This window comes from Plasmodium vivax, chromosome 7 (genome assembly GCF_000002415.2).
Source record: "Plasmodium vivax chromosome 7, whole genome shotgun sequence".
NCBI lineage: Eukaryota > Apicomplexa > Aconoidasida > Haemosporida > Plasmodiidae > Plasmodium > Plasmodium vivax.
Window position 1 is genome coordinate 254,822 of NC_009912.1, and position 24,072 is coordinate 278,893.

General features: G+C 45.8%; 6 protein-coding genes across 6 annotated transcripts, besides 22 other annotated features; 2 read left to right on the forward strand and 4 right to left on the reverse strand.

Moving 5' to 3' along the window:
- The first annotated feature begins 263 nt into the window (after positions 1 to 263).
- On the forward strand, positions 264 to 1,265 carry PVX_098795 (hypothetical protein). The gene is made up of 3 exons (XM_001614558.1): positions 264 to 414; positions 525 to 699; positions 819 to 1,265. Exons 2-3 carry the CDS (start codon positions 563 to 565, stop codon positions 922 to 924), a joined length of 243 nt encoding a protein of 80 aa, XP_001614608.1. The 5' UTR covers positions 264 to 414; positions 525 to 562; the 3' UTR covers positions 925 to 1,265.
- On the reverse strand, positions 1,134 to 5,216 carry PVX_098800 (hypothetical protein, conserved; the record flags this gene model as incomplete). Its single annotated transcript, XM_001614559.1, has 1 exon — positions 1,134 to 5,216. The coding sequence occupies one exon, from the start codon at positions 5,214 to 5,216 to the stop codon at positions 1,134 to 1,136; it is 4,083 nt and encodes a 1,360-aa protein (XP_001614609.1).
- Positions 1,911 to 1,937: a microsatellite.
- Positions 2,639 to 2,666: a microsatellite.
- Positions 2,845 to 2,886: a microsatellite.
- Positions 3,392 to 3,413: a microsatellite.
- Positions 3,444 to 3,484: a microsatellite.
- Positions 3,719 to 3,746: a microsatellite.
- Positions 4,906 to 4,951: a microsatellite.
- A 1,778-nt stretch (positions 5,217 to 6,994) lies between the features above and the next one.
- Positions 6,995 to 7,016: a microsatellite.
- Positions 7,017 to 9,133: 2,117 nt separating this feature from the next.
- On the forward strand, positions 9,134 to 12,796 carry PVX_098805 (TBC domain containing protein; the record flags this gene model as incomplete). The annotated part of the gene is made up of 1 exon (XM_001614560.1): positions 9,134 to 12,796. One exon carries the CDS (start codon positions 9,134 to 9,136, stop codon positions 12,794 to 12,796), a length of 3,663 nt encoding a protein of 1,220 aa, XP_001614610.1.
- Positions 9,902 to 10,003: a microsatellite.
- Positions 11,409 to 11,428: a microsatellite.
- A 1,024-nt stretch (positions 12,797 to 13,820) lies between the features above and the next one.
- On the reverse strand, positions 13,821 to 15,491 carry PVX_098810 (hypothetical protein, conserved; the record flags this gene model as incomplete). The annotated part of the gene is made up of 1 exon (XM_001614561.1): positions 13,821 to 15,491. The coding sequence occupies exon 1, from the start codon at positions 14,727 to 14,729 to the stop codon at positions 13,821 to 13,823; it is 909 nt and encodes a 302-aa protein (XP_001614611.1). The 5' UTR covers positions 14,730 to 15,491.
- Positions 15,492 to 15,551: 60 nt separating this feature from the next.
- Positions 15,552 to 15,576: a microsatellite.
- A 192-nt stretch (positions 15,577 to 15,768) lies between these two features.
- PVX_098815 (ATP-dependent heat shock protein, putative) lies at positions 15,769 to 18,243 on the reverse strand (the record flags this gene model as incomplete). Its single annotated transcript, XM_001614562.1, has 1 exon — positions 15,769 to 18,243. The coding sequence occupies one exon, from the start codon at positions 18,241 to 18,243 to the stop codon at positions 15,769 to 15,771; it is 2,475 nt and encodes an 824-aa protein (XP_001614612.1).
- Positions 15,770 to 15,789: a microsatellite.
- Positions 16,022 to 16,046: a microsatellite.
- Positions 16,235 to 16,267: a microsatellite.
- Positions 16,428 to 16,461: a microsatellite.
- Positions 16,499 to 16,532: a microsatellite.
- Positions 17,745 to 17,769: a microsatellite.
- Positions 18,205 to 18,238: a microsatellite.
- Positions 18,244 to 18,313: 70 nt separating the features above from the next.
- Positions 18,314 to 18,334: a microsatellite.
- Positions 18,335 to 18,379: 45 nt separating this feature from the next.
- Positions 18,380 to 18,404: a microsatellite.
- An 861-nt stretch (positions 18,405 to 19,265) lies between these two features.
- Positions 19,266 to 19,445: a microsatellite.
- Positions 19,446 to 20,812: 1,367 nt separating this feature from the next.
- On the reverse strand, positions 20,813 to 21,970 carry PVX_098820 (hypothetical protein; the record flags this gene model as incomplete). The annotated part of the gene is made up of 4 exons (XM_001614563.1): positions 20,813 to 21,205; positions 21,325 to 21,533; positions 21,615 to 21,720; positions 21,911 to 21,970. 4 exons carry the CDS (start codon positions 21,968 to 21,970, stop codon positions 20,813 to 20,815), a joined length of 768 nt encoding a protein of 255 aa, XP_001614613.1.
- A 41-nt stretch (positions 21,971 to 22,011) lies between these two features.
- Positions 22,012 to 22,040: a microsatellite.
- Positions 22,041 to 24,072: the final 2,032 nt, after the last annotated feature.

A 24,072-nucleotide genomic window follows, 5' to 3' on the forward strand; every position in this document is an offset into this window, starting at 1 on the left:
TCCACTTCGCCATTTTGCTAAAGCGTCCACTCGTGGGATTAACCCATCTGCGGAAAAACAAAACAGAAAGGGTGAGTAACTGTTGCGATGTGAGTGCATAAGGAGGGTAAGCCTCCCATGCAAAGTTGATTTTTTTTTTTTTTTTTTTTTTTTTTTTTTTCTTCCCAATTGTGCAGTGCAAAATGGGGACGCGCAAACATGTTAACCCCTTTTAATTTTTAAAACACCTCGCATTGATAAATCGCTGCAATGAATAGGAAATAAAAAATTGCGCACAAATCTCGACTTCGAAATTGTTCATCCTTTTTTCCCTTTTTGGAAAGGTATGCCATTTGTCATCGCTTCTCCTCAACTGCGGCGTACTCCTTGGTGAAGCGTTCCACTTTGCCTCCCCTCCTTGGCAGTGGGCAAAAAGTGGGCAAAAACTTCAGTTTGTCCCCTCCTCGGCGTCCTACCCTCTACCACATTGCTGACAGCGTATTGCTTATGCGTATATGCTTGCCCGTTTTGTGTACCCCCCGTAGTAACACCTCACCAGTTGTAAATTTCCCCTTTTTGAAAAATGAGCGAAGAAAATGAACAACACAAAGATGCCCTCCTCCAAGAAATGACTGAATACAAAAACAACAGCAAGAAGTTCCCAGATATGCTGAGAAGTTACGTAAAGGAGAATATCTCAGATCAGAGGCTCGCAGAAAGGTAATACCTCTCGGTGGAGTCACCCATTTGTGGACGCCATCACTTCTGGGCTGCCCCAAAAAAGGCAGAAAAGTTCAAACGCCTTTTGTGCCCCTCACCCTCGCTACCCCCCTTTGCAGATTTTTAAAAGAATTCGATGACTCCTACTTAAAGATTATGAACCTTGATGAACTGGAGCTTCTCTGCTCGTTCATCCTGAAGAGGAAAAACGTCCAAGTGAAGTAGCCCCCCTGGCTAAGCAGGGGGAGTTCCCATTGAAAGGGGGCATTCCCCCACTTGGCACGCCTTCGTCTGAGAAGTTCATTTGTTATGTAGAATTATGCAGAATTATGCAGAAGAGTAGACAAAAAAAAAAGGCCCAAAAATTTTCCTACCATGTTGGTGACAAAAAATGACGGATGACTGTGCAACGTTACTCTCGTTGGATGGTTGCATCAGTTATTCCCCCTTTCGCCTCCGTTGAGTACCCCCTTTACCGCTTCGTGCACACGCAAGATGCACTGCATGAGGTGTACGGAGGGGTCGTCCTGATCGAAGCGGACATTTTTCAACATATAACTAATCACGTCCATGTAAGTTGCATGCTCCAACAAATAAAACTTTTTTTTTTTTAAAATAAAATTTACCATATGAAATAGTAACTTAAAACATACTCTTCGAACGAGGGGATTTTTATTTCGAATGTAAAAATTTGTTAAGGTAAATCCATCAGCCAAAATGTCGTCTACAGAGAAGTTGCAATTGCACGAGCTCGTAAAAAATACCGTGTACGTTGAGATTAAAAATAGGACTAAGGATGCATCATTTGAATAATATTTTCTCAACTTGTATTCGTCATATTCGTCATACTCTATGCTGATCTCTTCCCTTTTTATGTTTACGTCCAGCAGTTTTGTATACGCACTAGCGAAGAAGAAGCTGCAAAGGGTGGTCATCGATTTGGTTTTTTTCCCCCTATTTTGGAGGCTCACCTTGGAGGCTTCCTTCTTTTTACGCAGAGCGGAATTACTTCCTTTTTCTCGCATTTCACAAATGTTGCTTCTCTCGTGTCTGTCCCTATTTGGCTTGCACCACCATCCTGTGCTTCCCCTTCGGAGTGGTTCCTCCTCCTCTCCATTAGTACCTCTATCGCCGCTATCGCAGCTAGCGGCGAGGACCTGTTGCCCCCCCTCCTGTGCGCCGTCCGATTTCCGTTTACTCTGCGAATCAGGCGGCAGGGGGAGCGACCTCCCTTCGGACGCGGCATGGAAAGCGCCCTCGTCATAGTTAGCGCCATCACCACTTGGAGAACTCCTGCTTGGGAAACTTTCAACCAGATGGTAAAATCTATCCGAGATGCTTCCTAAGTCGGTTTGGCGGTCCACGCGGCGGGTAGCCTCTTCACTCGCCCCTTCCCCGCGCAGCCCCATCTGCGCCAAAACCTCTCTCGCGCTCTGAAACACCTCGCGCAGAGTAGCGCGACCCGAAAGAAACAGCACGCAGAACTGCAGACACAAGAGCATCACCATCTTCTGCACAATCGAGTGCATATTCGAGAAGACATTTTTAAAAACATATTTGCAAATCTCAATTGGTGCATTGATGGTAAGAAGGATCATGTCGAACAGTTTGATCGTAGCGAAGGGGCTCTTCCCTTCTCGCAGCAGACAGCTCGAATGGTTTAGCGAAAGTACCGCTTCATATAATTCTACACACAAATAGGTTAACACATCTCCCCTTTTAATCAATCTGGGTAAGGAGACCACTGCCTGACTTATGCGGAAATTTTCTTCATCATATGTCTCCTTCTTGTCATTCAATTTCAAATGGTCGTAGTTTACATCTGGCTCATTTCTTTCGATGTAATTTGCTTTGCTTTTCATTCTGTGGAGGCATTCGAACAGATCTTCCGGAGGGTCTGTATACATGTGCTTGTTCCTATCCACGTTAAGGTAAAATTCATTTTGCAATTCTAACTCAACTAGGAATTGCTTCTCTTCCACGTCGTACAGGTCGTTGTCGATCAACGAATCTGCGTTTTGCATCAGCATGTCGTCTTCGCCTTTTCTCTTCCCCGCGCCAGGGGGTGCTTCCCGCAGGGTGGCCACCAGGGTGGCATCTCCCGCTTTGTCATTCGCGTCTTCATCCGATTCGTCACCCGCCTCTTCACCCACTTCGTCACTCTCTTCTTCGCCCGCCTCTTCACCACATTCGTCACTCTCCTCTTCACTCGCCGCTTCACCCGCCGCTTCACCCCCCAGGATGAGGTCCTCCAAGTAGACGAACCCCCTCTGCTTAATAACCTTGAAGCACCTGAGTTCCTCCGGGAAGCGCTCTGCTGGTTGGTGCAAATTGGGGAAGAGACTCCCCCCCTCCCTGGGGTCTTCACAACTGCCCATATTTGCAGCAGTTCGCACGTCCTTTTTTCCCCCCTTGTAAGATAACCCATCAACGTAGAGCCTGAAATGCTCAGCCAGTATTTGCCCAGCGACCAAGGACACTTCATCCTTTTGCTTAAACAACTCACGCACCATGGTCGTGACCCTTTCAAATACTTTTGCACTCTGCTGGGTATTCACTTTGTACGTGTGTAACTCCACCTTGGAAAGTCCCTCAAAGTGGTACAAACTCTCGACAAGTTTTTTATTCACAAATTTCATGTGCGTGCTAAATGTGTAGAGTAATTTGCTCAAAATGATGGGCACAAAAATGGAAGCGTCCTTCTGTTGAGAATCTGGGGAGAACTGTCCCATGACGAAGAAGAACATTTCTTGTAAAAAATCGAACGCCATTATTCCTACCCTGCTCTGTTCATCCGATGGGTAATCTATAGTACAGCTATTTCTGCTTTGATTTTCCTCCCCCTTCACTTGCCTAACAACGGAGCGGTAACTTCTTCTCCCCAGAATCACCTCACTGGAGTGAATCACTTTTTTCTCCCGTGTGAAGCTCTTGAATAGAGAGTTGGAGGCTGTCCAATTGGGCCCCACCAAATCGGCTATGAGCTCAATGAAGGAGAGGGACAAACTGAGGGGTAAGCAGCTACGGGAAAAGATGCTGAAGAATTTTTCCAAAATGTAGAAATCCCATTTGTACAAAAAGATAAGGTTGATAAGTACACACAGGAGGTGCTTTACCTTTCGGTTAAACAGACATAGGGAGAGCTCCTCTTCATTTTGAACGACCTTAACAAAGGGACTCATGCTCTCGATTAAGCTGGTGAGCAGTTTCTCTCCGCCGTGTTCCCCGTGGCAGTACAGGTGCACGTAGTAGAAGAGCTTCTGCAGGGGGGCGTTCATCCGGGTTAACTTCAATGAGTCATTTGGGCTTTCCCGCAAGTCGGCCGCCATGCAGGCCATGACCGCCTCCTCCGCCTCTTCAACTTTGCCGCTTCCCCCTCCCCGCAAAATCCCCCCAAGCAGTGTCTGACAAAAGGGATTCACCAAATGGCAGCTCACCAGCCGCTTCGTCAACAGGGCCATCTTTTCGTAGTTCACTGTACCCTCGTCTCCATGCAACCAATAAAAGACACAAGTCTTCACAGCATGCATGGAAAACCCCTCGTCGTTCAACTCCCCTGGAATGATGTGCCGATAAATGTACAGCTTTCTCTTTTCGTCGTCTCCTTTTTTCCCCCCTACATTGGTTATACACTTAAAGAGGACAAATGGGAGGGTAAAATATGCCTTAATAATGTTGTGAGTATCTTCATGGTACTTTCCCAATGCTGTCTCCATGTGGTTTTCCCGCTGCTTAACTTCCTTTACGTTGCTGTTGTGCTTTTCCACGTGGGAAGCACTCTGGGGGGGTTGCGCATTCTCCGCTTGGCGCGGCACCCCTCCGCGTAGGTACTTTGATAAGATATCCCCCTCGGAATAGACAAATTTGATCAAGTCCAGGACGAATGACCAATTTTCGAGGGCCACCTGGGGAGCGCCACCACTAACGCCGCTATCACCACCACCGCTCATCATCACGCTGAACGCTTTGTTAACCCCCGTTATGATCCACTCACTGAGGTAGACCCCTCCGAATGGGAAGAGCCTTTCCACATGGGTAGTCATCCTTCCCCCTGAGTCCTTCCCATTTGGAAGAAAATCGGAGGTGTAGTGGGGGGTAGTGGAGGTAGCTTGGCATAGGTCTTTCCCCCCCTCTCCATCTACCCCTTCCCCAGTTGCACCTTCACAGTAAGTGGTTGCCCCTTTTCTCCTCCCCACTTCACAAAGAGGAATGAACCACACGTAGATCAACTGGTACCTCTGTGCCTCTTCAATCGTCTCGATCTTTAAAGCGCCTCTCAGTGTACAGCTGATAATGCTGTGCAATACAAAGAAGCATTCCTCTATCAGTTTGTTCATATTATTTCTCATCATTTTTAGGGCCCCTTCGTTACTCCCCCCCTTTTGCAGTTTCGCCATTTGGACGCTAAGCGGAATGTGCGTCGCGAAGAATTCCTTCAGTACATTCTCTACATCTCCCCCCTGTGCGCCCTTCGGCAGGACGTCCTCAAGGTGAGTTTCCTCCTTGGGGGTCATCATCTGTGCTTCGTCCGCTTTATGGGTGTCCGCTTTGTGGGTATCCCCTTTATGGGTGTCCGCTTTATGCGTGTGTGCCGCTTACCACACCACCCACGTCAGGCCCCTCCCACCGGTGAAGTACCTCTCTGGAGTCCCCCCCAAATGAGGGAAAAACCTGCGCTCATAAAACTGTTCATACGAATGCGTTTTGCTACTTGGAGGATGTTTTTTCCAAACTGGGTGATCTATCAAATGGGGCCCCCTCCACTATCGCCGCTTTTCTTCTTACAGAGAAGCAGTCAGTTTTACTTTTTTTTTTTCTGAACAGGTCCATCACGCAAACACAATTTGTTAAATTCCTCCGAAGAGATAAAAAAAAAGATATGAATTTACGTGTACACTTTTTAGAGATGCCCCTTCACGAGGAAACTTTTCACCAAATTGGCCATTCGTTCTTCTCGCACGAAATGCAGAGTGCTACTTTTAAAGGGAAAGAAAATTACCTCCTCCATTTGGAACTGCAAAATGATGTGGCCTCAAACCGCAGCTTGCCGTGGAGAACCCCTTCCGGTGCATGCGCGTATATGCCTATTTATTCCTATGTGTGTGTTTGTCCCCCCTCTGGGGTACGCACATTGGGCAAACAGGTGCGAACATACCTACGTAGATAGGCACATAAGCACATTCTTACATACTTGTGTGCACCTTTCCTGCGCCGAGAACGAAGCTGTGCACGAGGTAGGAAACCGCTTGAGGGTTGTCGCGCCAACAGGACAGGATGATAGAACCGCTTAAACAGAATTGGCTAACCGAACACCACCATGTGAGGGGCTCTTACATCATGCGCTACTACAACATGGTGGGAACATTCCTTTCGTGAAGGAGCAACACAGGGGAGGGGGAGCCTAACTCTGCGCATAGCTGTTCGTACGTGGGATTAGCTCCCTCACCCTGGCGGTGACCATTCTTCAGAGTTGCCACACATCTCGGTGGTAGTTCAAGTGTGAATATACCCCCAGTGGAGGCGTAACATTTTGTCCTTTTCATCACTGGCGAGGGTGACGATGGGTATCCCTTGTCACTTTTCTAAAAATGTTAAGGGGAACTCACGCCAGTGCGCTATGTTATGTGTGCCCAGCAGGGGAAGTGGACCATAACCTGCACCCGTGCGAGAAGGGTTAATCCAAAATGGGAGAGAATATTCACATGAGCAACCACACAGTGTGTAATGCGCAATGTACAACTCTAATTGGCGTATAAGCAGGGGATCGGGAGTGGCTAGCTGCAGAGTTGCCCCCCTTTGTGGTTAAACTGGCACATGTTCATACGTCACTTCGCCATGTGACTTCTTCAACAGTACCGCAATTCGTTCAATTCAACTGGTCACCCCCCTCATCGCCAATCTGTACAGACATCTACATCCACACCGCGGATGATGAACTACATGTCACAACTCCGCCACAATAACTTCGTAAAGCCAATGTTCGAAAGTTTTAATTTCTCCCATTGGTTTACTTCTTCATAGGGTGTACAGCAGGTGGCCATTAAAATGGAAGAGCAAATGATATGATACCTTTTTTTTTTTGCGCTCCACAACAGTTAAAGGGGAAAAAAAATTCCCAAAATTTTGTGTGCAAAAAGTGCAGGAAAAAAAAAAAAATAAAAAAAAAAACGGAGGAACAATGTAAAGTTAGACCTAATATCACTCACTTTTGGACGATTTAAAAAAATAATAAAAAGTCTACATAACATTTTTCTTCCTGCAATCCTTTGGACAATGGAAAAGGAGGGTGGGGGGAAATAAAGGGGAAACCACCATAAAGGTAAAAAAGCGAGCCAAAAGAAGGAAAGCCAAATCATTCGCCTCCGTCACCGTAGGACATATAACCATATACATTTTTGCCACTATACCACGACGTAACAATTTGAGCAAAAGTACAAAAAAAAAAAAAAAAAAAATCTAATGGGATGGACTCATTACAGGGAAAAATGTAGGCGAATCGAAGGACACTGTATTTATTTTACGCAAAGTGGTGAGGAAAGGGATGCGAATTTCTTTCCTTTTTTTTTTTTTCTCAAAAAGTGGACTTCCCCATCGGCAGGACAGGCCGCTCAGTACATGTAAGTGCTGCCTAACAGACAGGGAAAAAAAAATAAGTGTACATTACAGGAATATAAACTTGTAGGTATGTAAATCCTCGCATGGCGCGTTTTGGGAGAATTATTTTTACGACATTGGTTCACTTCATCGTTGCGCTTTTATTTTTCGCTTTTTATGTTCATTTTTCATCTTTTATTTTTTATTTTTTGCGTTTATTTTTCACCTTTTGTGGTTAATTTTTCCTGACTGGCGCCCCTCCGCGTCGCCGATTGCGTTCGATGGTTAAGAGTAAGAGGCCAATCGCGCATATTATATACCCATATGCCAGGCTCGCCATAACAGATATGTACATGCTCCAGCCCGTACATGCTCTTTAAAGTAATTGTTTACGCATAAGTGCTGCGGATGGCAGTCCTTCCCCCCATGGGGGACATATTAAACTCGTCACTATTTTTATTTATACGCAAAATAAAGGGGGAAACCGAAACCCGTTTTTGCGGGGGTAGGTCAAACGAACTCCGATGACATGCGCGTAAAACAAGAGAATTTTTTTTTTTTTTTTTTTTTTCCACCCTGGATGGTTGAAAAGAGCATATAAATATGCCATACATGCAGTCATGACCTCGTCAACCTCGTTAGGAGGACATGATTAGCGAAAGGAAAAGTAACTCGCTCCATTGTTAGCAAAAAAATCGTAATGTCATCGTTTTTTCTTAACATTATTACGATTTTTTGGACCATTTTCGTTTCTTCCCCTTTTTGTGCCTTTTTCAAAATTGCTATTTAAGGGAAGAACAGAAAAAGGGGGAAAAACTCAAGTAGAGAAGTATATATGACAGGACTGAAGCTCGGAGTAACGGCAAAGATAAAGGTAAAAGGAAAAGAACAAAACAGAGTAGTTCCTCTTTCAGGGCGTTTATTTTTGCCATACCTGCAAGGCTCCCCAAAAGTTCCATTTTATGAGTGGCAGTCGCCACCCTTTTTGGATACCTAGCAAATTACAGCTTAACCAATTGCTAACCATCGCAGCATGAAATTACATAACGAAACAGAACCTAGCAGAAATGGCATTACCAACTCGTAGCCATAAATGGGAAAGAACTAATTTGCCGTAAGCGCCAATTACCCATTCGGGGAAGAGCAGGACGACCATTTGTAGCGCTCGCATGGAGGGGGAGGTAGCCACGTAGCAGCAGTTCGCTCATTAGCAGCAGTTTGCCCATCAGCAGCAGTGCGCTCCTCAGCAGTAGTCCACCCCTCAGCGATGTCCCTATTTACGCTGGTTCCATTGCAGTGGCCTACGTTAGATAGTCATGCAGCACACATGCAACCTGTGACATTGTTTTTTTTTTTCTTTTTTTTGTTACCACTTCGTCTTTTGCCCTCCTCGCATCAACCCGTTCCACGCGCGTACCTATGTAGCGTGTAGTATATTCATATATTTGTTTCGTGACAAGCGTGGGCAATTGCGTCTATGCGGGTCCTCCTTATGCAACGCGGCTCCCACGCACGTGCTGTACATCGCGGTTAGCTTAGTTATTTGCGTGACGGAGGGTACTCGCCTGGGCTGTATTTTTTTTTTTTTCCCCGTTTTATTCCATCCCACTACTGGTAATGCCAACAGAACAGCGTCTCCCGTATGCTACTTCTTCCTCTGTCACCGCTTGCATACCATTTTGATTCCCCACGTTGGTACACACGCACCTATGCCACAGTTTTGCGGAAACAAGGTTGAAGGCTCCGCGGTGACCACTTTATTGTGAGTTTTTTTTTTTTTTTTTTTTTTCCGTGCCTAACTAGCAAAGGTGAGGTAAGGTGACCACTCCCAGACGGCATCATGGGGGACCCAAACGCTGTGGAGCTGCGCCCTATCGACGAAGACCACAGCGAGAGGGACAAACAATCGGGAAACGCAGGGGATAGAAAGAAGCCCCACCGAAGGAAGGAAAGCTTAAACAAGAGGAAGGAGAATGCACATGGTTCGCATACTGGTGACCGACAGGGGAGTCAATCGAGGGGGCACAGCGATGCGCAGAGGAGGAGGCAAAATGGCCATCATCGCAGAGATGGTTCGGGGAGGGGAAGTGCAGAGCCTAGCAGGGGTGAAAGCGGCGCCTCAGCGGGCGAAGCTGCGAAGGAAGCGACTAGCGAGGCTGCCAACCGAACTTCCAACCAAACGCCCAACCAAACGCCCAACCAAACCGCTAATGAAGCTGCCAACGAAGCGGCTGGGGAAACCCTCCGCGCGAGGGAGAGACGGGGCCGCGGGCCCAGCGAGGGGCCAGACAACTCCACGTGCGCCGACCTCGACGAAGAAACCAAGTTCATGGAAAACTGGGAAGAAACGCAGAAAAGGATCTACGATCCAACCATAGGGTTGAGGAGGCACTACACAAACGAGCTACTCTCATGTGGGGAAAAAAACAACATACGCGTATTGGAGAAGTGGTCATCCATGATTAACAGAGACATCAACTGGTTCATGAAGACACACAGAACGACCTTCCTAAGAAGAGTCAAAAGAGGGATCCCACAAAAATATAGGTGGAAAGTATGGTTCCAAATAACAAACAGTAAAATTCTGTTGAACAAATTTCAAAAAAAATATTATTTTTTGTCAAAAAAAAAGTCCAACTATACTAATTTGATAATGATAGATATATCGAGGACCTTCCCCGAGTTGCTAATATTTGACAAGTACGCCCAGGAGCAGCTGTTTCGCATTTTAAATGCATATTCAAATTTCGAGCCATCGGTAGGGTACTGCCAAGGGATGAATTTCCTCGTGGGACTCCTACTCATAGTCAGCAATTTCAACGAAATAGAAACATTTTGTGTTTTAGTTAGCCTCATGAATAATTACCACTTGAAAGAATTTTACAAAGAAAAGTTCCCTCTCCTTAATAGGTACATATACCTGTTTGAGAAAATATTACAATGTGAAGTGCCCGACCTGGTTGACCATTTTAACCGGGAGGAGGTATTCCCCCCTGTGTATCTACACCAGTGGTTACTAACCCTATTCATTGCTAGTCTCCCCATCAAAAGTGTTATAGTCATATGGGATTACCTGTTCAGCACGAGCATAAAAACCATCCTCATCATTTCCGTTGCCCTGTTGAAAATATTAAAAAGCTATTTAATGAAACATAAATTTGAAAAAATTTTGAAATTATTAAAATCGTTAAAGTATAACGAAAGCAACGATGATATTCTCATTGCAAAATTGTTAATTAAAAAATCAGAGTCGGTCAATTTGAACCCAGAACTGAGTTTCCTCTTTGATAACATTGAGAGGGAGGATATTCCCTTTGATGGGCAGTTTAAATTTTTCATTGGAGATATTAACAATTGCCATTTTACCCACGTGGAGGAGCAGGCGGCCACCAATGGTAAGGCAGTGACTGACGGTACAAATAAGGATCAAACGAGAACTTCCAATTGGGAGCGGCCTTGCCCAGCCACCTCCACCCCTGGGAGCTTCACCCCGGGGAGCTTTTCCCCTGGAAGCTTTTCCCCTGGAAGTTTTTCCCCCGTCAGCTTCACCCCATCCACCTTTAGCCCCTCCAACTTTGTCGCCCTGGACGGAGTTCCCCTGCTGAACTTCTTCTCCAACCGGGTGCTCAAAAGGGACTCCAAGGCGGAGCGCCAAGGGGAGGGAAAATCGCCCCAGGGGAAAGCGGCCAGGGGGAAGAGCCACACCCCCCGGAGGTCTCCAAAACCGCAGCGAGCGCAGGAAGGAGACGCGAAGGAGCTGACCCCGCCAAGCCAATGCGATCGGAGAGAAGGAAAAAAAAACCAACACGATCGTAAATATGATGAGGAGATCCAAGACGGGGAGGAAGCAGAGCAAACCGCACGAGATCGCAACATGAACACGTTTTACTACAAAATTTTAAGCAGCAATGAAAAGAATTTAAAAAAAAAAAAAAACAATGCAACTGTGAATAGCCAAAATAGCAGCAACGAAACGGGAAATGGCATCTTCAGCAACTCGACCAGTCAGACCCATCGGACCCACCACCATGTGAAGTCGTCCAGCGTGCCCAGGTCACTCCCCATGGGAGGAAGCAAATCGAAAGGCATCACCTTAAACAGTGGCAGTGGGGCGTACTGCGCATCAGGGAGGGGAAGGCAGCCACTGCGCAGTACCGATAAGAAGGGCTCAAAGGGGAAAAAGGTGAATCTCCAAAAGGGGATGTTGTCGACTCCGCTCGATTCCTGCCCAAGTAGTTACGAAGAGAAGGGGAGTACTCCACTGAACTGTGATCGTGGGGAAGGGGCAGCGGGGGAGAATCACCAGAGGGCACCCCTTTCTGGGCAGAGAGGAAAACGCTCACCCCGCGTAGGTAGTGACGAACCTGGCCAAGGAGCCACCTCCAACGGTGCGCGCATGGAAAAGGACGTCGCCGAAGACCGCGCAAGGACGAACGCGCGCTACTATCAAATGGATGACAGTTATGTGAGCGAAGATGATCTGTCCAGCTTCAACGTAGCGGGGCAGCAGATTGTTAAAAATAGGAAGAAGGGTCGCCATAGCCATGGCAGGGGAGAGAAACGCAACGGTGGTCAGGGTGACTATACAGAGGAACACCACTCCGATGAAGAGGACGAGCAAGCAGACCAACACTTGTTATGCAAAAGTGACTCCTTCGTCGAATTTAACCGAAGGAAGAAATGCGACCAAGGGGGGAAGAAACAAGACGCGGGAGAAAAATACAATTTACTACAACGCAAATATGTGACTTATCCTAATGGAGAGGAAGAGAGTGGGACGAGAAACAACTCCCGCTGCACCTCCCTGGAGGAAAATCTACAGACGAAACACGCCCGACTTAGTAAAGAAAGGAAAAGTCTCACAGGCAGCCTAAAAAGACACGCTTATTACTATAACCAAAGTGATGCCAACAATGAGGGTTACTACTACCCCTATAGGGAGAACTCTGCCCAGAGGGATGAAGGCTACTGGCTAAGGGATGATGACAACCCAGCAGAAAATCTCATCACAGGAAAGGTGAAACAATTTGAAAAAAAAATGAATGAGGAGGAGGAACAAGAAATTAGCAATGCGAAGGAGCTACGCAGGAAGAAAGGAGGCCAAAGAGCTGAAGGGATGCGCAAAAAAAAAAAAAAAAAAAAAAAAAAAGATTCAAATGTGGGTCAACATGGGGAAGATGGAAATGAGGAAGACGAAATTGAAGAAGAGGACGACGATGAGGAGGAGGAAGAAGAAAGCATTTTCAGCATCAGCCAATATATTAACCCCGACGATAGCGAAAAGAAACAAAACAGTGAGGAAAAAAATAACGGACTGGGGATCTTTAATTTAATACACTCCTACGCCAAGGACAGTAGCTGGTTTGACGTTTCTTCGATAAATAAATACTACCAGTTTGGCAAAACCAGTGGGGACATGGAGTTGGATGACATCAACGCGGATAACGAGCGGGAGAACAAGGGGCGTCATGCACCGGGTGAGAAGCGGCACGATGGGAAATAGCGCGGTTACTTTGGGAACCCCCCTAGAATGTTCCGCAAGTGGGGTATATATGTGTCTCTCCGGGCAGGAGATTCTGCCACGTGTTTGTTTGTGTGTGCGGCGGTTCATTCACTGCATTTGCGTTCGAGGCGCTCCGCATCTTCGCATCTTCTCATGTGCAGGGGAAACAATTAACTCGCGCGGCCGTTCGTTCGTTTGTTTATTTGTTTGTTTGTTTCCTCGCGTGGAGTGTACTACGCCCGGCCGCGAACGGAACGACTGCACATGTGAAGTGCCAACCTGAGTTAAAAAAAAAAAAAAATAACTTAAACCTGATGAATCACTTGAAGTTCCTTTTTTTTGTGTGTGTAAAATGTTATTTTCCTTTATGCGTGCGGATGTAATTTTTTTTTTTTTATCTTCCCCGTTATCCCTCAATTTTGTGTAGTAATTAGCCCCACTTATTCATTCCTCCCTTGTATTCCCAATCGCCAATAATTCATTGACCGAAGCGCACACGGATTTACTCACCTCTGCGCACACGGATTTACCCACCCCTGCGCTCCCCTTTTTGCGAAATTCATTTGTTTTAAATTTTGCGCGTCTGCTGCACGCATGTCAGCCGTTATAGACGTGTCACCCGTTTTGTTTTCCCGTCACGTGGGCGGGTATTTTTCCAGTTGCTCAAAGAGGAATTTTTATTTTATTTATTATTTTTTATTTAATGATTTTTATTTATTGTTTTTTTTTTTTTTTCAAATTCACCTTTCCGCGGCGCTGCCCCAGAGAGGGCACAAAAACAAATGGTCTCCACCCGCCCCGTTTTGAAAAATGCATAGTTTGGACGAGACACGATTTGGACATACATGACAAACGAAGGGGGGAAAAGCAGCGAGGCGGAAAAATGGTAAAGCGATGCAAAAGGCGAAAGGGTCAAACGTGACAAACGTGACAAACGCGGCGAAAGTGACTTACGCAACGTGTTGCACTAAACAGAGTGGAGAGCCCACCAGGCGAAACGCAAACATGAGGTATGAGGGGCGGCTCACTGCCCACAGTCGCTGCCACTGCTGCTGTAGTTTTCCTTTATGTTTAAAAACCCCTGCTCGTTCACATTTAAGGAGTTGCCCCTGGGCGAATTGCGGCCCATGTTGGCAGAAGCTTCCTGGACCTCCTCCTGCCAAGGTTGCTTCTTTTCAGTTGGGTTCCTGGGCGAAATTGTTCGCCCCTCCGCAGCAACGCCCTTCAGGACAGGGCTGTCTCTTCCACGTGGTTGTGTGCCTGGGTAGGGTATTCCACTGCGATGCACACCAGTTGGATGCACACCACTGCTATTCCCACCACCGCTACTCCCCACACGGTGCTCCCTCTTTTGCGCTTCCCCTTCGTTCTTAACCCCCCTTCTAGGGTGCTCCTTTTGCTTCCCCACCTGGTCCAAATCCCCCTCGGCATCACTCTCGTGATACTCTTCCCGAATTTCTAGAAAGCCATCAGGACGCACAAACACGTTGTTCATATCTCCCCCCGTATCTGCCACCTCTTTCTCACAATTTGCGTGAAAATTAAGTTCCAAGGAAAGCTCCAACTCTTTTGTCAATTTGGTTAACGACTCCTGAACAATGCCATACTTGTTTTGATAAAATTTTAATTTTCTTTCTAAAAGGTCTTTGGCTTTTTCCGCTGTCCTTTCGCAATACGTGTTGCAGCCGATGTCCTGGTATATATTATTAGTGTATTTTATTTCCCCTTCGTAAAAAGCTACTTTCGAAAAAGGGATTATAATTCTGTGATTGAGTTTCTTCGTCAGGGTGGATACTACTTCTATCGTTTGCTTATACTCGTCAATTGTTTTTTTTATTATTTCTTCATTTTTTTTTTCGTTTTTTATTTTGAGCAGGAGCCTTTTCGTGGCTCCTTGGATTTCTTCGCTTTGGAAGTTTCCCTCATCAGCCATTATTCGTTGGGCGTGTGCGAGGGTATGTGCAGGGGGGGAGTTGAAGGAGGAGTCTCCACCAATCGTTGGCAGTTTAAACTCGTTGGGGAGAATGCATATGTAAAGAGACTTACGGAGGAAGGGCCGCCTATTTTTCTCAACCGCCTTGTTGGATTATTCCCCTTTGGCGTCATTTCGAAAGCGTTTTTTTTTCCCCAACATATTATACATATAAGTACATATATATATGTATATGCATATACATATAGGCAGAGCCTTCTGCCCACGGGGCGCGAAGCATCTCTGTAGTGTGATCGCGGAGGGATGGTCAAATGGCCCCGAATCTACTGCCTCGCTTATATGCCTCCGACTCGTCGTCCTTGCCCCCCCAGCAGCATAAACACCTCGCAAGTGCTTCCCTCCCTGAGGGCAAACTTTATCACACCCCGCTCATACATTTGTAAATTGCGTAGAGGTCGTTAACAACCCCACACTTCATTTTTTTTATGTTAGCCCAAGTTCGCTTTTAATACACTAACGGCTGCAGCTCACCATTCGCAGAGCGGCCGCCCTGCTTCGCGCCACCCCTCAGGGAAATGTAAACAATCGCACAGCTAGTTATGCACATAGAGGTGAACCAAACAGCAGCGCGCCGCTCCCCGACGAATCCGCCTGCCACACCGCGATTTAACAAATCCAAAGTGGAAAAAAAAAAAACGCCTCGAAAAGTGATGCCTTTAATGAAGCTCCCCCCATACACACAAAAAGGGCCTATCGTTGCCCAAAAAAAAAAAAAAAAAAAGGGGAAGAAACAAACATGGGAGGTGACACCCGGATGGCGCGGAAAGAGTGTGCCACCTCGCGGGCCAATTTGTAAACGTCGTCATGGAGTGCAGAGGTACAGTAAAATGGGCGGTACACGTGTGCATTTTTAAAACGCGCACACCTGTAGGGGTAGGAAAAAACGCGGCGAACATGTAGAAATGCTGAGGCGTATAACCCAGCTTGCGCCGCCCCCCAAATGGTGCACCTCTCCCCCGAAATGATTCACTTCTGCCCCTCAAATGATGTACTTCTTCAAGTCGAACTGCTTGATGAATCCCTCGAGGGACTTCTTCACCTTCTCCCTGTCGATGACGATGGTCTTGTTCACATAATTGTAAACGTCGTAGTTGATGTCCTCCATGATTTTCTCTATGATGGTGTGCAGCCTCCGCACGCCGATGTTCTCCACGTAAAAGTTCATATCATGAGCGGCGTTTGCAATGGTCTCGATGGCATCATCCGTGAACTGCAGATCGATCCCCTCCGTCTTCAGCAAGGCAATATTCTGTTGCAGCAAATTATTATGCGTCTTCGTCAAAATTTCTATAAAATCTTTTATGGTCAAACTGGAGAGGTTCACATGGACGGGCAATCTCCCCTGCAGCTCGTTGAGCATATCATTGGGCTTAACCCTCTGGAAGGCCCCCGAGGCGATAAACAAAATGTAGTTAGTGTTAATATTTCCATACTTTGTATTAATGACGCATCCTTCTATGAGGGGGAGTAGATCTCTCTGAACCCCCTCGGCACTTGCATCTGGTCCGTTGTAAGACGAATTCGATTTGGAGCAAATTTTGTCAATTTCGTCGATGAAGACAATTCCTTCTTCTTCTACAGAGCTGATGGCTGTTTTGAGGATAACGTCCTGATTCATGGAGGAGTCAATTTCCAGCTGCAGCAATTTCTGTTTGGCTTCTCTTATAGTCATGGTTTTCTTATCATTCTGTTTGTTAATATTCTGGTGAATAATTTTGACGCTTTTAATATTTTGGTGATTGCTTAACGCTTCTTTGACGGCATTCTCCACCGAATCGTTTGAAAATATGTTGTTATTTACATAATTGGGGATGTCTATACTGACTACCTTATCGTCTAGGGAGCCATCTTTTAAATATTTCCTCCAAATGTTTTTTTCCTCTTCTTTTATGTTTCCAAGAAGGGAATACAAAATGATATTCTCTACCGTTTCTTGTGCCTGTTCTCTTATCTCAATTTCGAATTTCGTTTTTTGTCTCTTCACCGCTATTTCGACGAGGTCTTTAATAATTTGGTCCACGTCCTTACCGTGGAACCCTACTTCTGTAAATTTCGTCGCTTCTACTTTGATAAACGGAGCATCTACAAACATAGAAATTCTTCTTGCTATTTCCGTTTTGCCAACTCCAGTTGGGCCTATCATCAAAATGTTCTTTGGAATGATGTCCTTCTTCATATCGTCATCCACTTGTATCCTTCTCCACCTCTGCCTCAATGCATTTGCCACAACTTTCTTCGCCTCCGTTTGCCCTATAATGTATTTGTTTAAATACTCCACAATTTCATGAGGGTACAGGCACTTCTTATTCCCCTTGGCATTCTTCATTTGGAAATTTACCGTGTCCTTTTCGCTTTCCTTTTCCTCTTCTCCATTAGGGTTGTCATCACTTAGTTTCTTCTGCTTATCTCCTTCATCTGTTCTCCCCCCTGTTTCTTCTCCCCCTTGTGCTTCCTCTATCCTGAAGCATTTCTCCTGCCCATCGCTCCTCACAGTGGCCATCCCCAACGTTTCTACACTGTCATCCGTATTTTCCTTCTCCTCCGTCATGGTCATTTTCTTCGTTTTCTTCCCCTTTCGTCCCTCTTCCTTCACCTTATCCACGATGATGATATTTTCTTTCGTAATTTTCACCTTGGCAAAATTTTCCTCGCTACTTAGCTCTCTTTGCGTTTGCTCCTCCGCTTCGAAAGTGTTGACATCTCCGTTCTTCTCACCTGCGTCGTGGCTCCCTTCGTCTCCATTACTAGCGGTGTAACGGCCCCCTCGGTGGGTGAACCCTAAATGGGTGAGTTTCTCCCCGGGGTGTATCTGCCCCGCGTCTGTGTCGTACCCATCTGGGGGGGATTCCCTCTTTTGCAAAAAAGGGAACTTCTTCATTTCGGCATTTCTCTGCTGGTTGATATGCCTCTCGCTCGGATTAATACCTTCGTGTGATGCTCCATTACAATGCATTAGCATCACTTTGGAATTGACCTGCTCCCCCTTGTGTCGACTAGCTTGGCCCAGCCCACCATCGTGTGCCTCATCTACCCCTCTCCATCCTGTCTGCTTCACTTTGCAACCCGTTAACGGTGCATTGGCGTAACCTATCTCTATCGTTAAATCGCCATCCGCTTGGGGGTCCCTGCCCGGGTTGTTGCTCCTCTTCCCTTTGGTGCCATTCGATGGAAACAGTTTTGTTTCCCCCCCATTCCTTTGCGATGAAGAAACTGTCGACTCATTTACAAGCTCGCCCACATTGGAAAGTATCTTCGCAACTGCACTATCATTTGTGTATCTTATGCAACCATTTCGTATCTTCCCCTTGTTTACATTTACATAATTGGCTAGCTGAAGGTCACATCCGTCTTCTCCCTTACCTTTGACATATTTAAAATTAAACTGGGGGTACTTTTTCTTCTTGTTTAGAAAATTCACTAATTTAATGTACTTGTGTGCATCGAGGTTTTTCATGGTCTTCTCTTTCTGGAGTTGGCGGTCAAGTGCTGGGGCTTCCGCTCGGGCGGGGGGGTTGCATACTCCTTGCTCGGCTGATTCGGAATGGGGAGGGGCGCGGGTTCTCCTTTTTTGGGGGCGATTTTTCGATTTTCTAATGTTTGCTCTTTGCTCTCTGCTGTTTTACTGCTTACTCTTTGCTGCTCTACTGCTTACTCTTTGCCGATTTTTTTCTGCCGATCCGCCGCTGACACAGCCGGTGGCGAATGCAGCGGGGGGTGCTCCACTCAAGCAGACGTCCCTCCGCCAGGCAATCGTACGCCACAAACGGGGGGGTTTCCCTCTTCTGCGCCGCAGCTAATGATGTTACGCAATGTGCTGCCCGTGTGCGAACAGGGACCCGGAGATGTACATATGGCAAGCGCATTCGTGGGGGTGGGTGAGACTCTCCCGAACATTCAACTTGAACTGGAAAAGCATACATTCGTGTATGTGCCGAGGTAACTCATTTTGCATCCATGTATACACAATGCCTTCCTTTAAGCGACCTTTTTTAAAAAAAAAAAATAATTCCCCCCTTTTGCAGTTGAGAAAACAAAAATAATCAAAATTGAAAATCACCAACTTACGTGCGCAACGTGGCGAAGGGAAAAGCGAAGCATCAAAATGGGATGAGCATATTTTAAGCACGCGCGGTGGAAGAGGCGAAAAAAAAAAATTGCGCTACATGGCACATGTGGAAGAAGAGGGTGTTAAAAAAAGGAATGAAAAAAAAAAAAGTCCCATAAAAAAGTGAGAAAAAATGCTTATATATTCGGAGGGTTCATTTATTTTTTTTTTTTTTTTCATCACCTTGGCGCAATTTTAACTTAATTTTAACTTAATTTATTTGTGCGGATGACCAGTTTGGGCTCACTGCTACTGCTTTATTTTTTTTATTTTTTTTTTCTCCTCTCCAAATTTATTTTACCAATCATTCCTCCCCATGTGTACCATCCCTTCGCTAGCGCTTTTGCGTTTATCCCTCCTTTTAACATCGCTTGGTCGTGCTTACCAAACTGTCACTCGAGCAGCTTTTTTTTTTTTTTCCCATGAGGGGAAAGCCCAAATGTCCTTCGCATGCTGAGTGTATCTCTGTGTTATGGGCGGCTACTCAAGTATGCACACGCGCACCCCCAAAATCCCCGCCCGTTCATCGATGATGGGAATTCCGGACGTGCACATTGCATATATTACGCATATGTCCTTTTGTACGTTTATACTCCTTTACATGTGCATGCCCCTGTGTGTAGCCCGCCCGTACAGTTTCCTCCCTCGAATTACCTTTCCACTTTTCGCCGCTCAACTGAAAAAGAAGGCGCTGTAAACCCCTTGCAGGGCTAGATTTTCTTTTAAAAGGAATGGCCAAAAGTGCGCACAAGGCCACGCGTAACTACGGAACAGGGGTGAAGGGACGTTTGCAAAAGTACGCACGTGTGTATTCACCTCGTTGCCATTTGACTCAACCGTAACGGCGCTCGACGTGTCTGTTGACCGAGGACATACCTCGATCGCAGTTGTCCCCTCGCAAAAGCGCAATCCCCCAAAGACACACACAAGCAAGCAAGAAAACAAATAAATAAACAAACGTACAACGCGTTGTATGTGCGTGCCGACGGGCGTCCACTCTTCACGCAGAGGAGGCACACCCAATTCGCCATCGTCTAGCCCTAATTCCAACCCGTGCGCGCTTGCGGTGTGCAAATTTGAAAGACGGTTTCCCTCCCCTGAGCGAAAAATAATTCGTACCAATCACCCGCACGTTCGCAAAAAAAGAAAAAATATAATTCGCGCAAGTGTGAGGTGGAAATGCGAAGAAATGCAAACCTTTCCACAATTTTTCGCAATCTTCGCAATATTTGCAATTTTTCGATCGGTAAACCTGCGTATGGGATGTTTCGTTGGAAAGCTCCCCCTTAGTAGCCACGTTTTTCCTTTGCCTACCCCCTTTCCGTTTTGCTATGATGCGAATCCCCTTGCTTTCTTTCGAAAACGGGAAGGCAAAAAAATCATAATGGATACCGCCATAGCACTCAGTGTACATTTGAAGGGAGATCATTTTTTTTTTTTTTTACAAGTCCGGTTTTACACAGTAAACGGTTGAACGCGCGTATTATTCTGCGGCTGCAATGCGCTTGCGTATCTGCGCGCATGTGTTGCACACAAGTGTGGAAATCGCGCCCCTGTGAAAACGGCCAAATGGTACCAAAATGGATGGTTAAAATGCCAAAAAAAAAAAAAAAAAAAAACAGTAACCCACAATGTGTTGAACAACGTGTAATCACCACTGGTGTAGCTGCATTTAAGTATCTTCCCAAACGGGTTGACTACCCTTTAGGAAGATTCCACGTCCATACTGCTTCTCTCCTATTTTGACATTTATTCACAATTTAGAGCTGCTGAAAAGGAGACAGTATCGTGTAGCTTGCCTGTTGCTGCGTGAAGGGGAGGAAACGACGTCACTGTAAGGGGTTGTCGGGAAAACTATCCTCTCGCGCTTATGTGCACACACACAGCTGTAATTGCCCACGTTGGTGTACGGAAACCCTCACAGTTTTCTTTTTTTTTTTTTTTCTTTTCTTTTTTGCCTCCCCGGACTTACTCTCAATGCGCTGTAATCGAGGCCGCATTTTACGTCATCCTTGTCATACTCCGCATAGAACGTTTTGATGTTCTCCTGGATGTTTGAAAACATTTGCTGCGTTGGGGGGTAAGGAATGGTGAAAGGGGGAATGAGGAAAGGGGGAAAGATACGGGGAATAATCCCCCCAATGGACGCGCAAACCCCCCGCAACATTGTGCCTGGAGGCAACTCCTTTGCGGAGTCCACGGCAGATTCCCCCACCTGCAGTCTTATTTTATGTCCGGGCAGCCAATTCACGTTGTTAAACTTTTCGATGTCGTCCAAAACATGCGCGTTCAAGTATAGCAGAGACTCCATCTGTTAAAATGGGAAAAGAAAAAAAAAAAAAAAAAAATTAGCGCAAATGTAGTACACCAAATAAAAGCGGCAATTTTGTGCTCTTGCCAGGTGCATATTGTTTGGACTCCCCCACTTACACTGTCAAATCCGACGCTGATGAAATGCTTGGCAATTTCTGTGGTTAATTTCTGGCTCTTAAAAAACTCAATCACTAGTTTTTTTTCCTTCTCCAGTTCCAAATCTGAGAAGCAAGTCCATAAGGAAAAAATGGAAAATAAAAAAAAAAAAAAGACGCATTTTTCCTTTTTCCTATGTTTAAATGTTTTGCCGCAGTTTGGCCTTCCCCCTTATTGACCTCTCCCCCTCTGTACAACTTCTAACCACTGCAGACGCGCTCGAAGGATGCAACGCCCTTTCGACTGATTACCTACATCCCAGACGTGGGCAAATCCCCTCAAATGTGAACCATAATTTTTACATAAAAAGTCGACCATAAAATGAATAACGTTTTTTGGCTGCTGTTTTTCAATTTCCTGAAATGGGGGAAAAAAAAAAAAAAAAAAGTACGAACAAATGAAGTGGCACAAACAGCAAGACAGGAGACAGCCGTCATAGGCCCCTCCAGTTGGAGGACAATTTGCACATACAGGTCCAGTTACGCAAAAGGTATGCAAACATAGTGTGGTAGTATCATAAGCGGAAAACGCTTTGAGGGGGAGTTACCTTCGATAGGCAGTCGAACAGTCTGGAAACGGATTTCCTGGAGCAATTTTCCGGCATCATTGTTAGCAGGTTTGTTCCTTATTCTGCAACGGTTAGCACGCTAGAGGAGGGGGAAGGGGAGCAAGTGTATGTAGGTACGCATTTGTACATTGCCTTTTCTGTGCTCCCACTCGCATGAAAAATGTGCCGAAATGTTACCGTTTTTCTCGCGAAATTGGAATTAACCGCTGCACCCGCCTCCCTGCAATTCCCTTAAACGGTTATTTATTTGTAATACAAAGGGTTGCACTTCCTTTTAAAATTTTAAAAAATCATTTTTCCTTTTAAGTTAAAGGACGAGAATGATGTACACCGTCGCGCGCAAATACACTTCCTCTTCTGAGTTGTTGAGAGGGGGCGTGGAAAAAAGTGGCCCACACGGACAGTACAATTTTTCCTTCAAGGTAACAACGCTCACACGACAGGCGCGGTGTAGACGCGGTTGCTTATTTGCAAAACGGCCAATCGCGTGCCAGCAGGCATAAGAAGTATATAATTTGCACACACGTATGCGTATGCACGTACATATAAGTATGTGTGTGCAAATTATGTACTTCTTATTCCTGCGCGCACACAACAAAACAAATTGGGAAATTGGGGGACAAAAATGCGTTAAGCGAGGCGATGCTTCGTGGAACAGTTTTTTATTTTAATTCTCCTTTTTGTAGAAAATGGCCGGGCGATGTTGCCTTTGCGTTTTTTCCCCGCAATTTTTTCCACTTTTTTTGCCAAAATTTTGACTTTTTTGCCGATTTTTTACCGAATTTTTTTGCCAATATTTCTGAACTTTTTTACAAAAATGTGTGACATTTTTTACACAAATTTTCGACTTCTTTTTCGTCAAATGTCACCCTTTTTTGCGAACACTATTTTTCCTCTTAAATATTACGCTGCTAGTGTGTCCCCCTGTTGCCCATCCAACTCGCTCCGGGGGACCCCTTCCCCCGCACGCACATGTGCACACGCGAAAAAAAAAAAAAAAAACAGTGAACAGGGAACAAATGAGAAAGGAACAAATGCGAAAGGAACAAATGAGAAAGGAACAAATGCGAAAGGAACAAATGAGAAATGAACAAATGCTAACGGAACAAAATTGGAGAAGTAACCCCGCCGAGGCACCCAATTTGGGACATTAAAAAAGGCGACAACGTTGTGTAACCAAAGCGGAGCCGCTGCCGGGTATGTAAACACGGTGGACAGGAAGGTGTTCGAAAAAAAAATGTTAAAAAGAAAAGCACCACAAGTACTGCCCCTTCTGCGCCTCTTCCTGCTGTTCCTTTTTTTCCCCTCCTCAAAATGTTAAATTAAGCGATGTTTGGCCCATGTGTTTTGCACAAAAGAATGCGCCAGATAATCCAACAGACGCATTTATAATTAACCTCTTTCGCTTAATCTCTCAGCTGAATGAACAATGTGAAAATGAAACTTTAGCCATTTTAGTATGCTTTTTGGAAAAATGTGAATTATGCGGGGAGGTAAGAAGCCAAAGGAAGTGAAGTTTTTTTTTTTTTTTTCCATTGACAAAGGATGATGGTGTGGGACTTTTACATGTCCTTCGTTGGGGGGGATACATACTATACGGCGTGTACTACCCCCGTTCGTACACTTATGAAGTGAAAAATGTGGAATGATGCCTCAACAGGTTGCGCGTCGTGGGGAGTTATCCTTCGTCTTCCTCTCTGTGTACATGTGCCTCTACGTGCCTATGGGCATTCCTTCGCTTAATGTGCCATAAGAAGGAAGTGACCCATGGGTACTTGTGTAACTGCACGTGTGCACCCGCCACAAATGATGATGTTACCCGAACCAGTTACGCCCATGTGTACACTGGGATGAAGTGGTTGTAGGTAATTTACACGAAGGGGTAATTCTTAAGCAGAAGGAAGTTGATCCTGATCAGTTGTCGTATTAGCTGCCATTGTAGCTTCCATTGTAGCTGCCATTGTAGCTGCCATTGTAGCTTCCATTTTGCAGGTGTCGTTTTTTTTCCTTGCGCGGTTCAGCGGTGGGCATTCCATATCCCTTACCATAAATGGCAGTTGCCGCTAGGGATGGTTCCCCATTTCAACCCTCCTCTTTCGCCTCTTCGGGAAGGCACTCACAAAGGTGTGCTAAAATGTGAG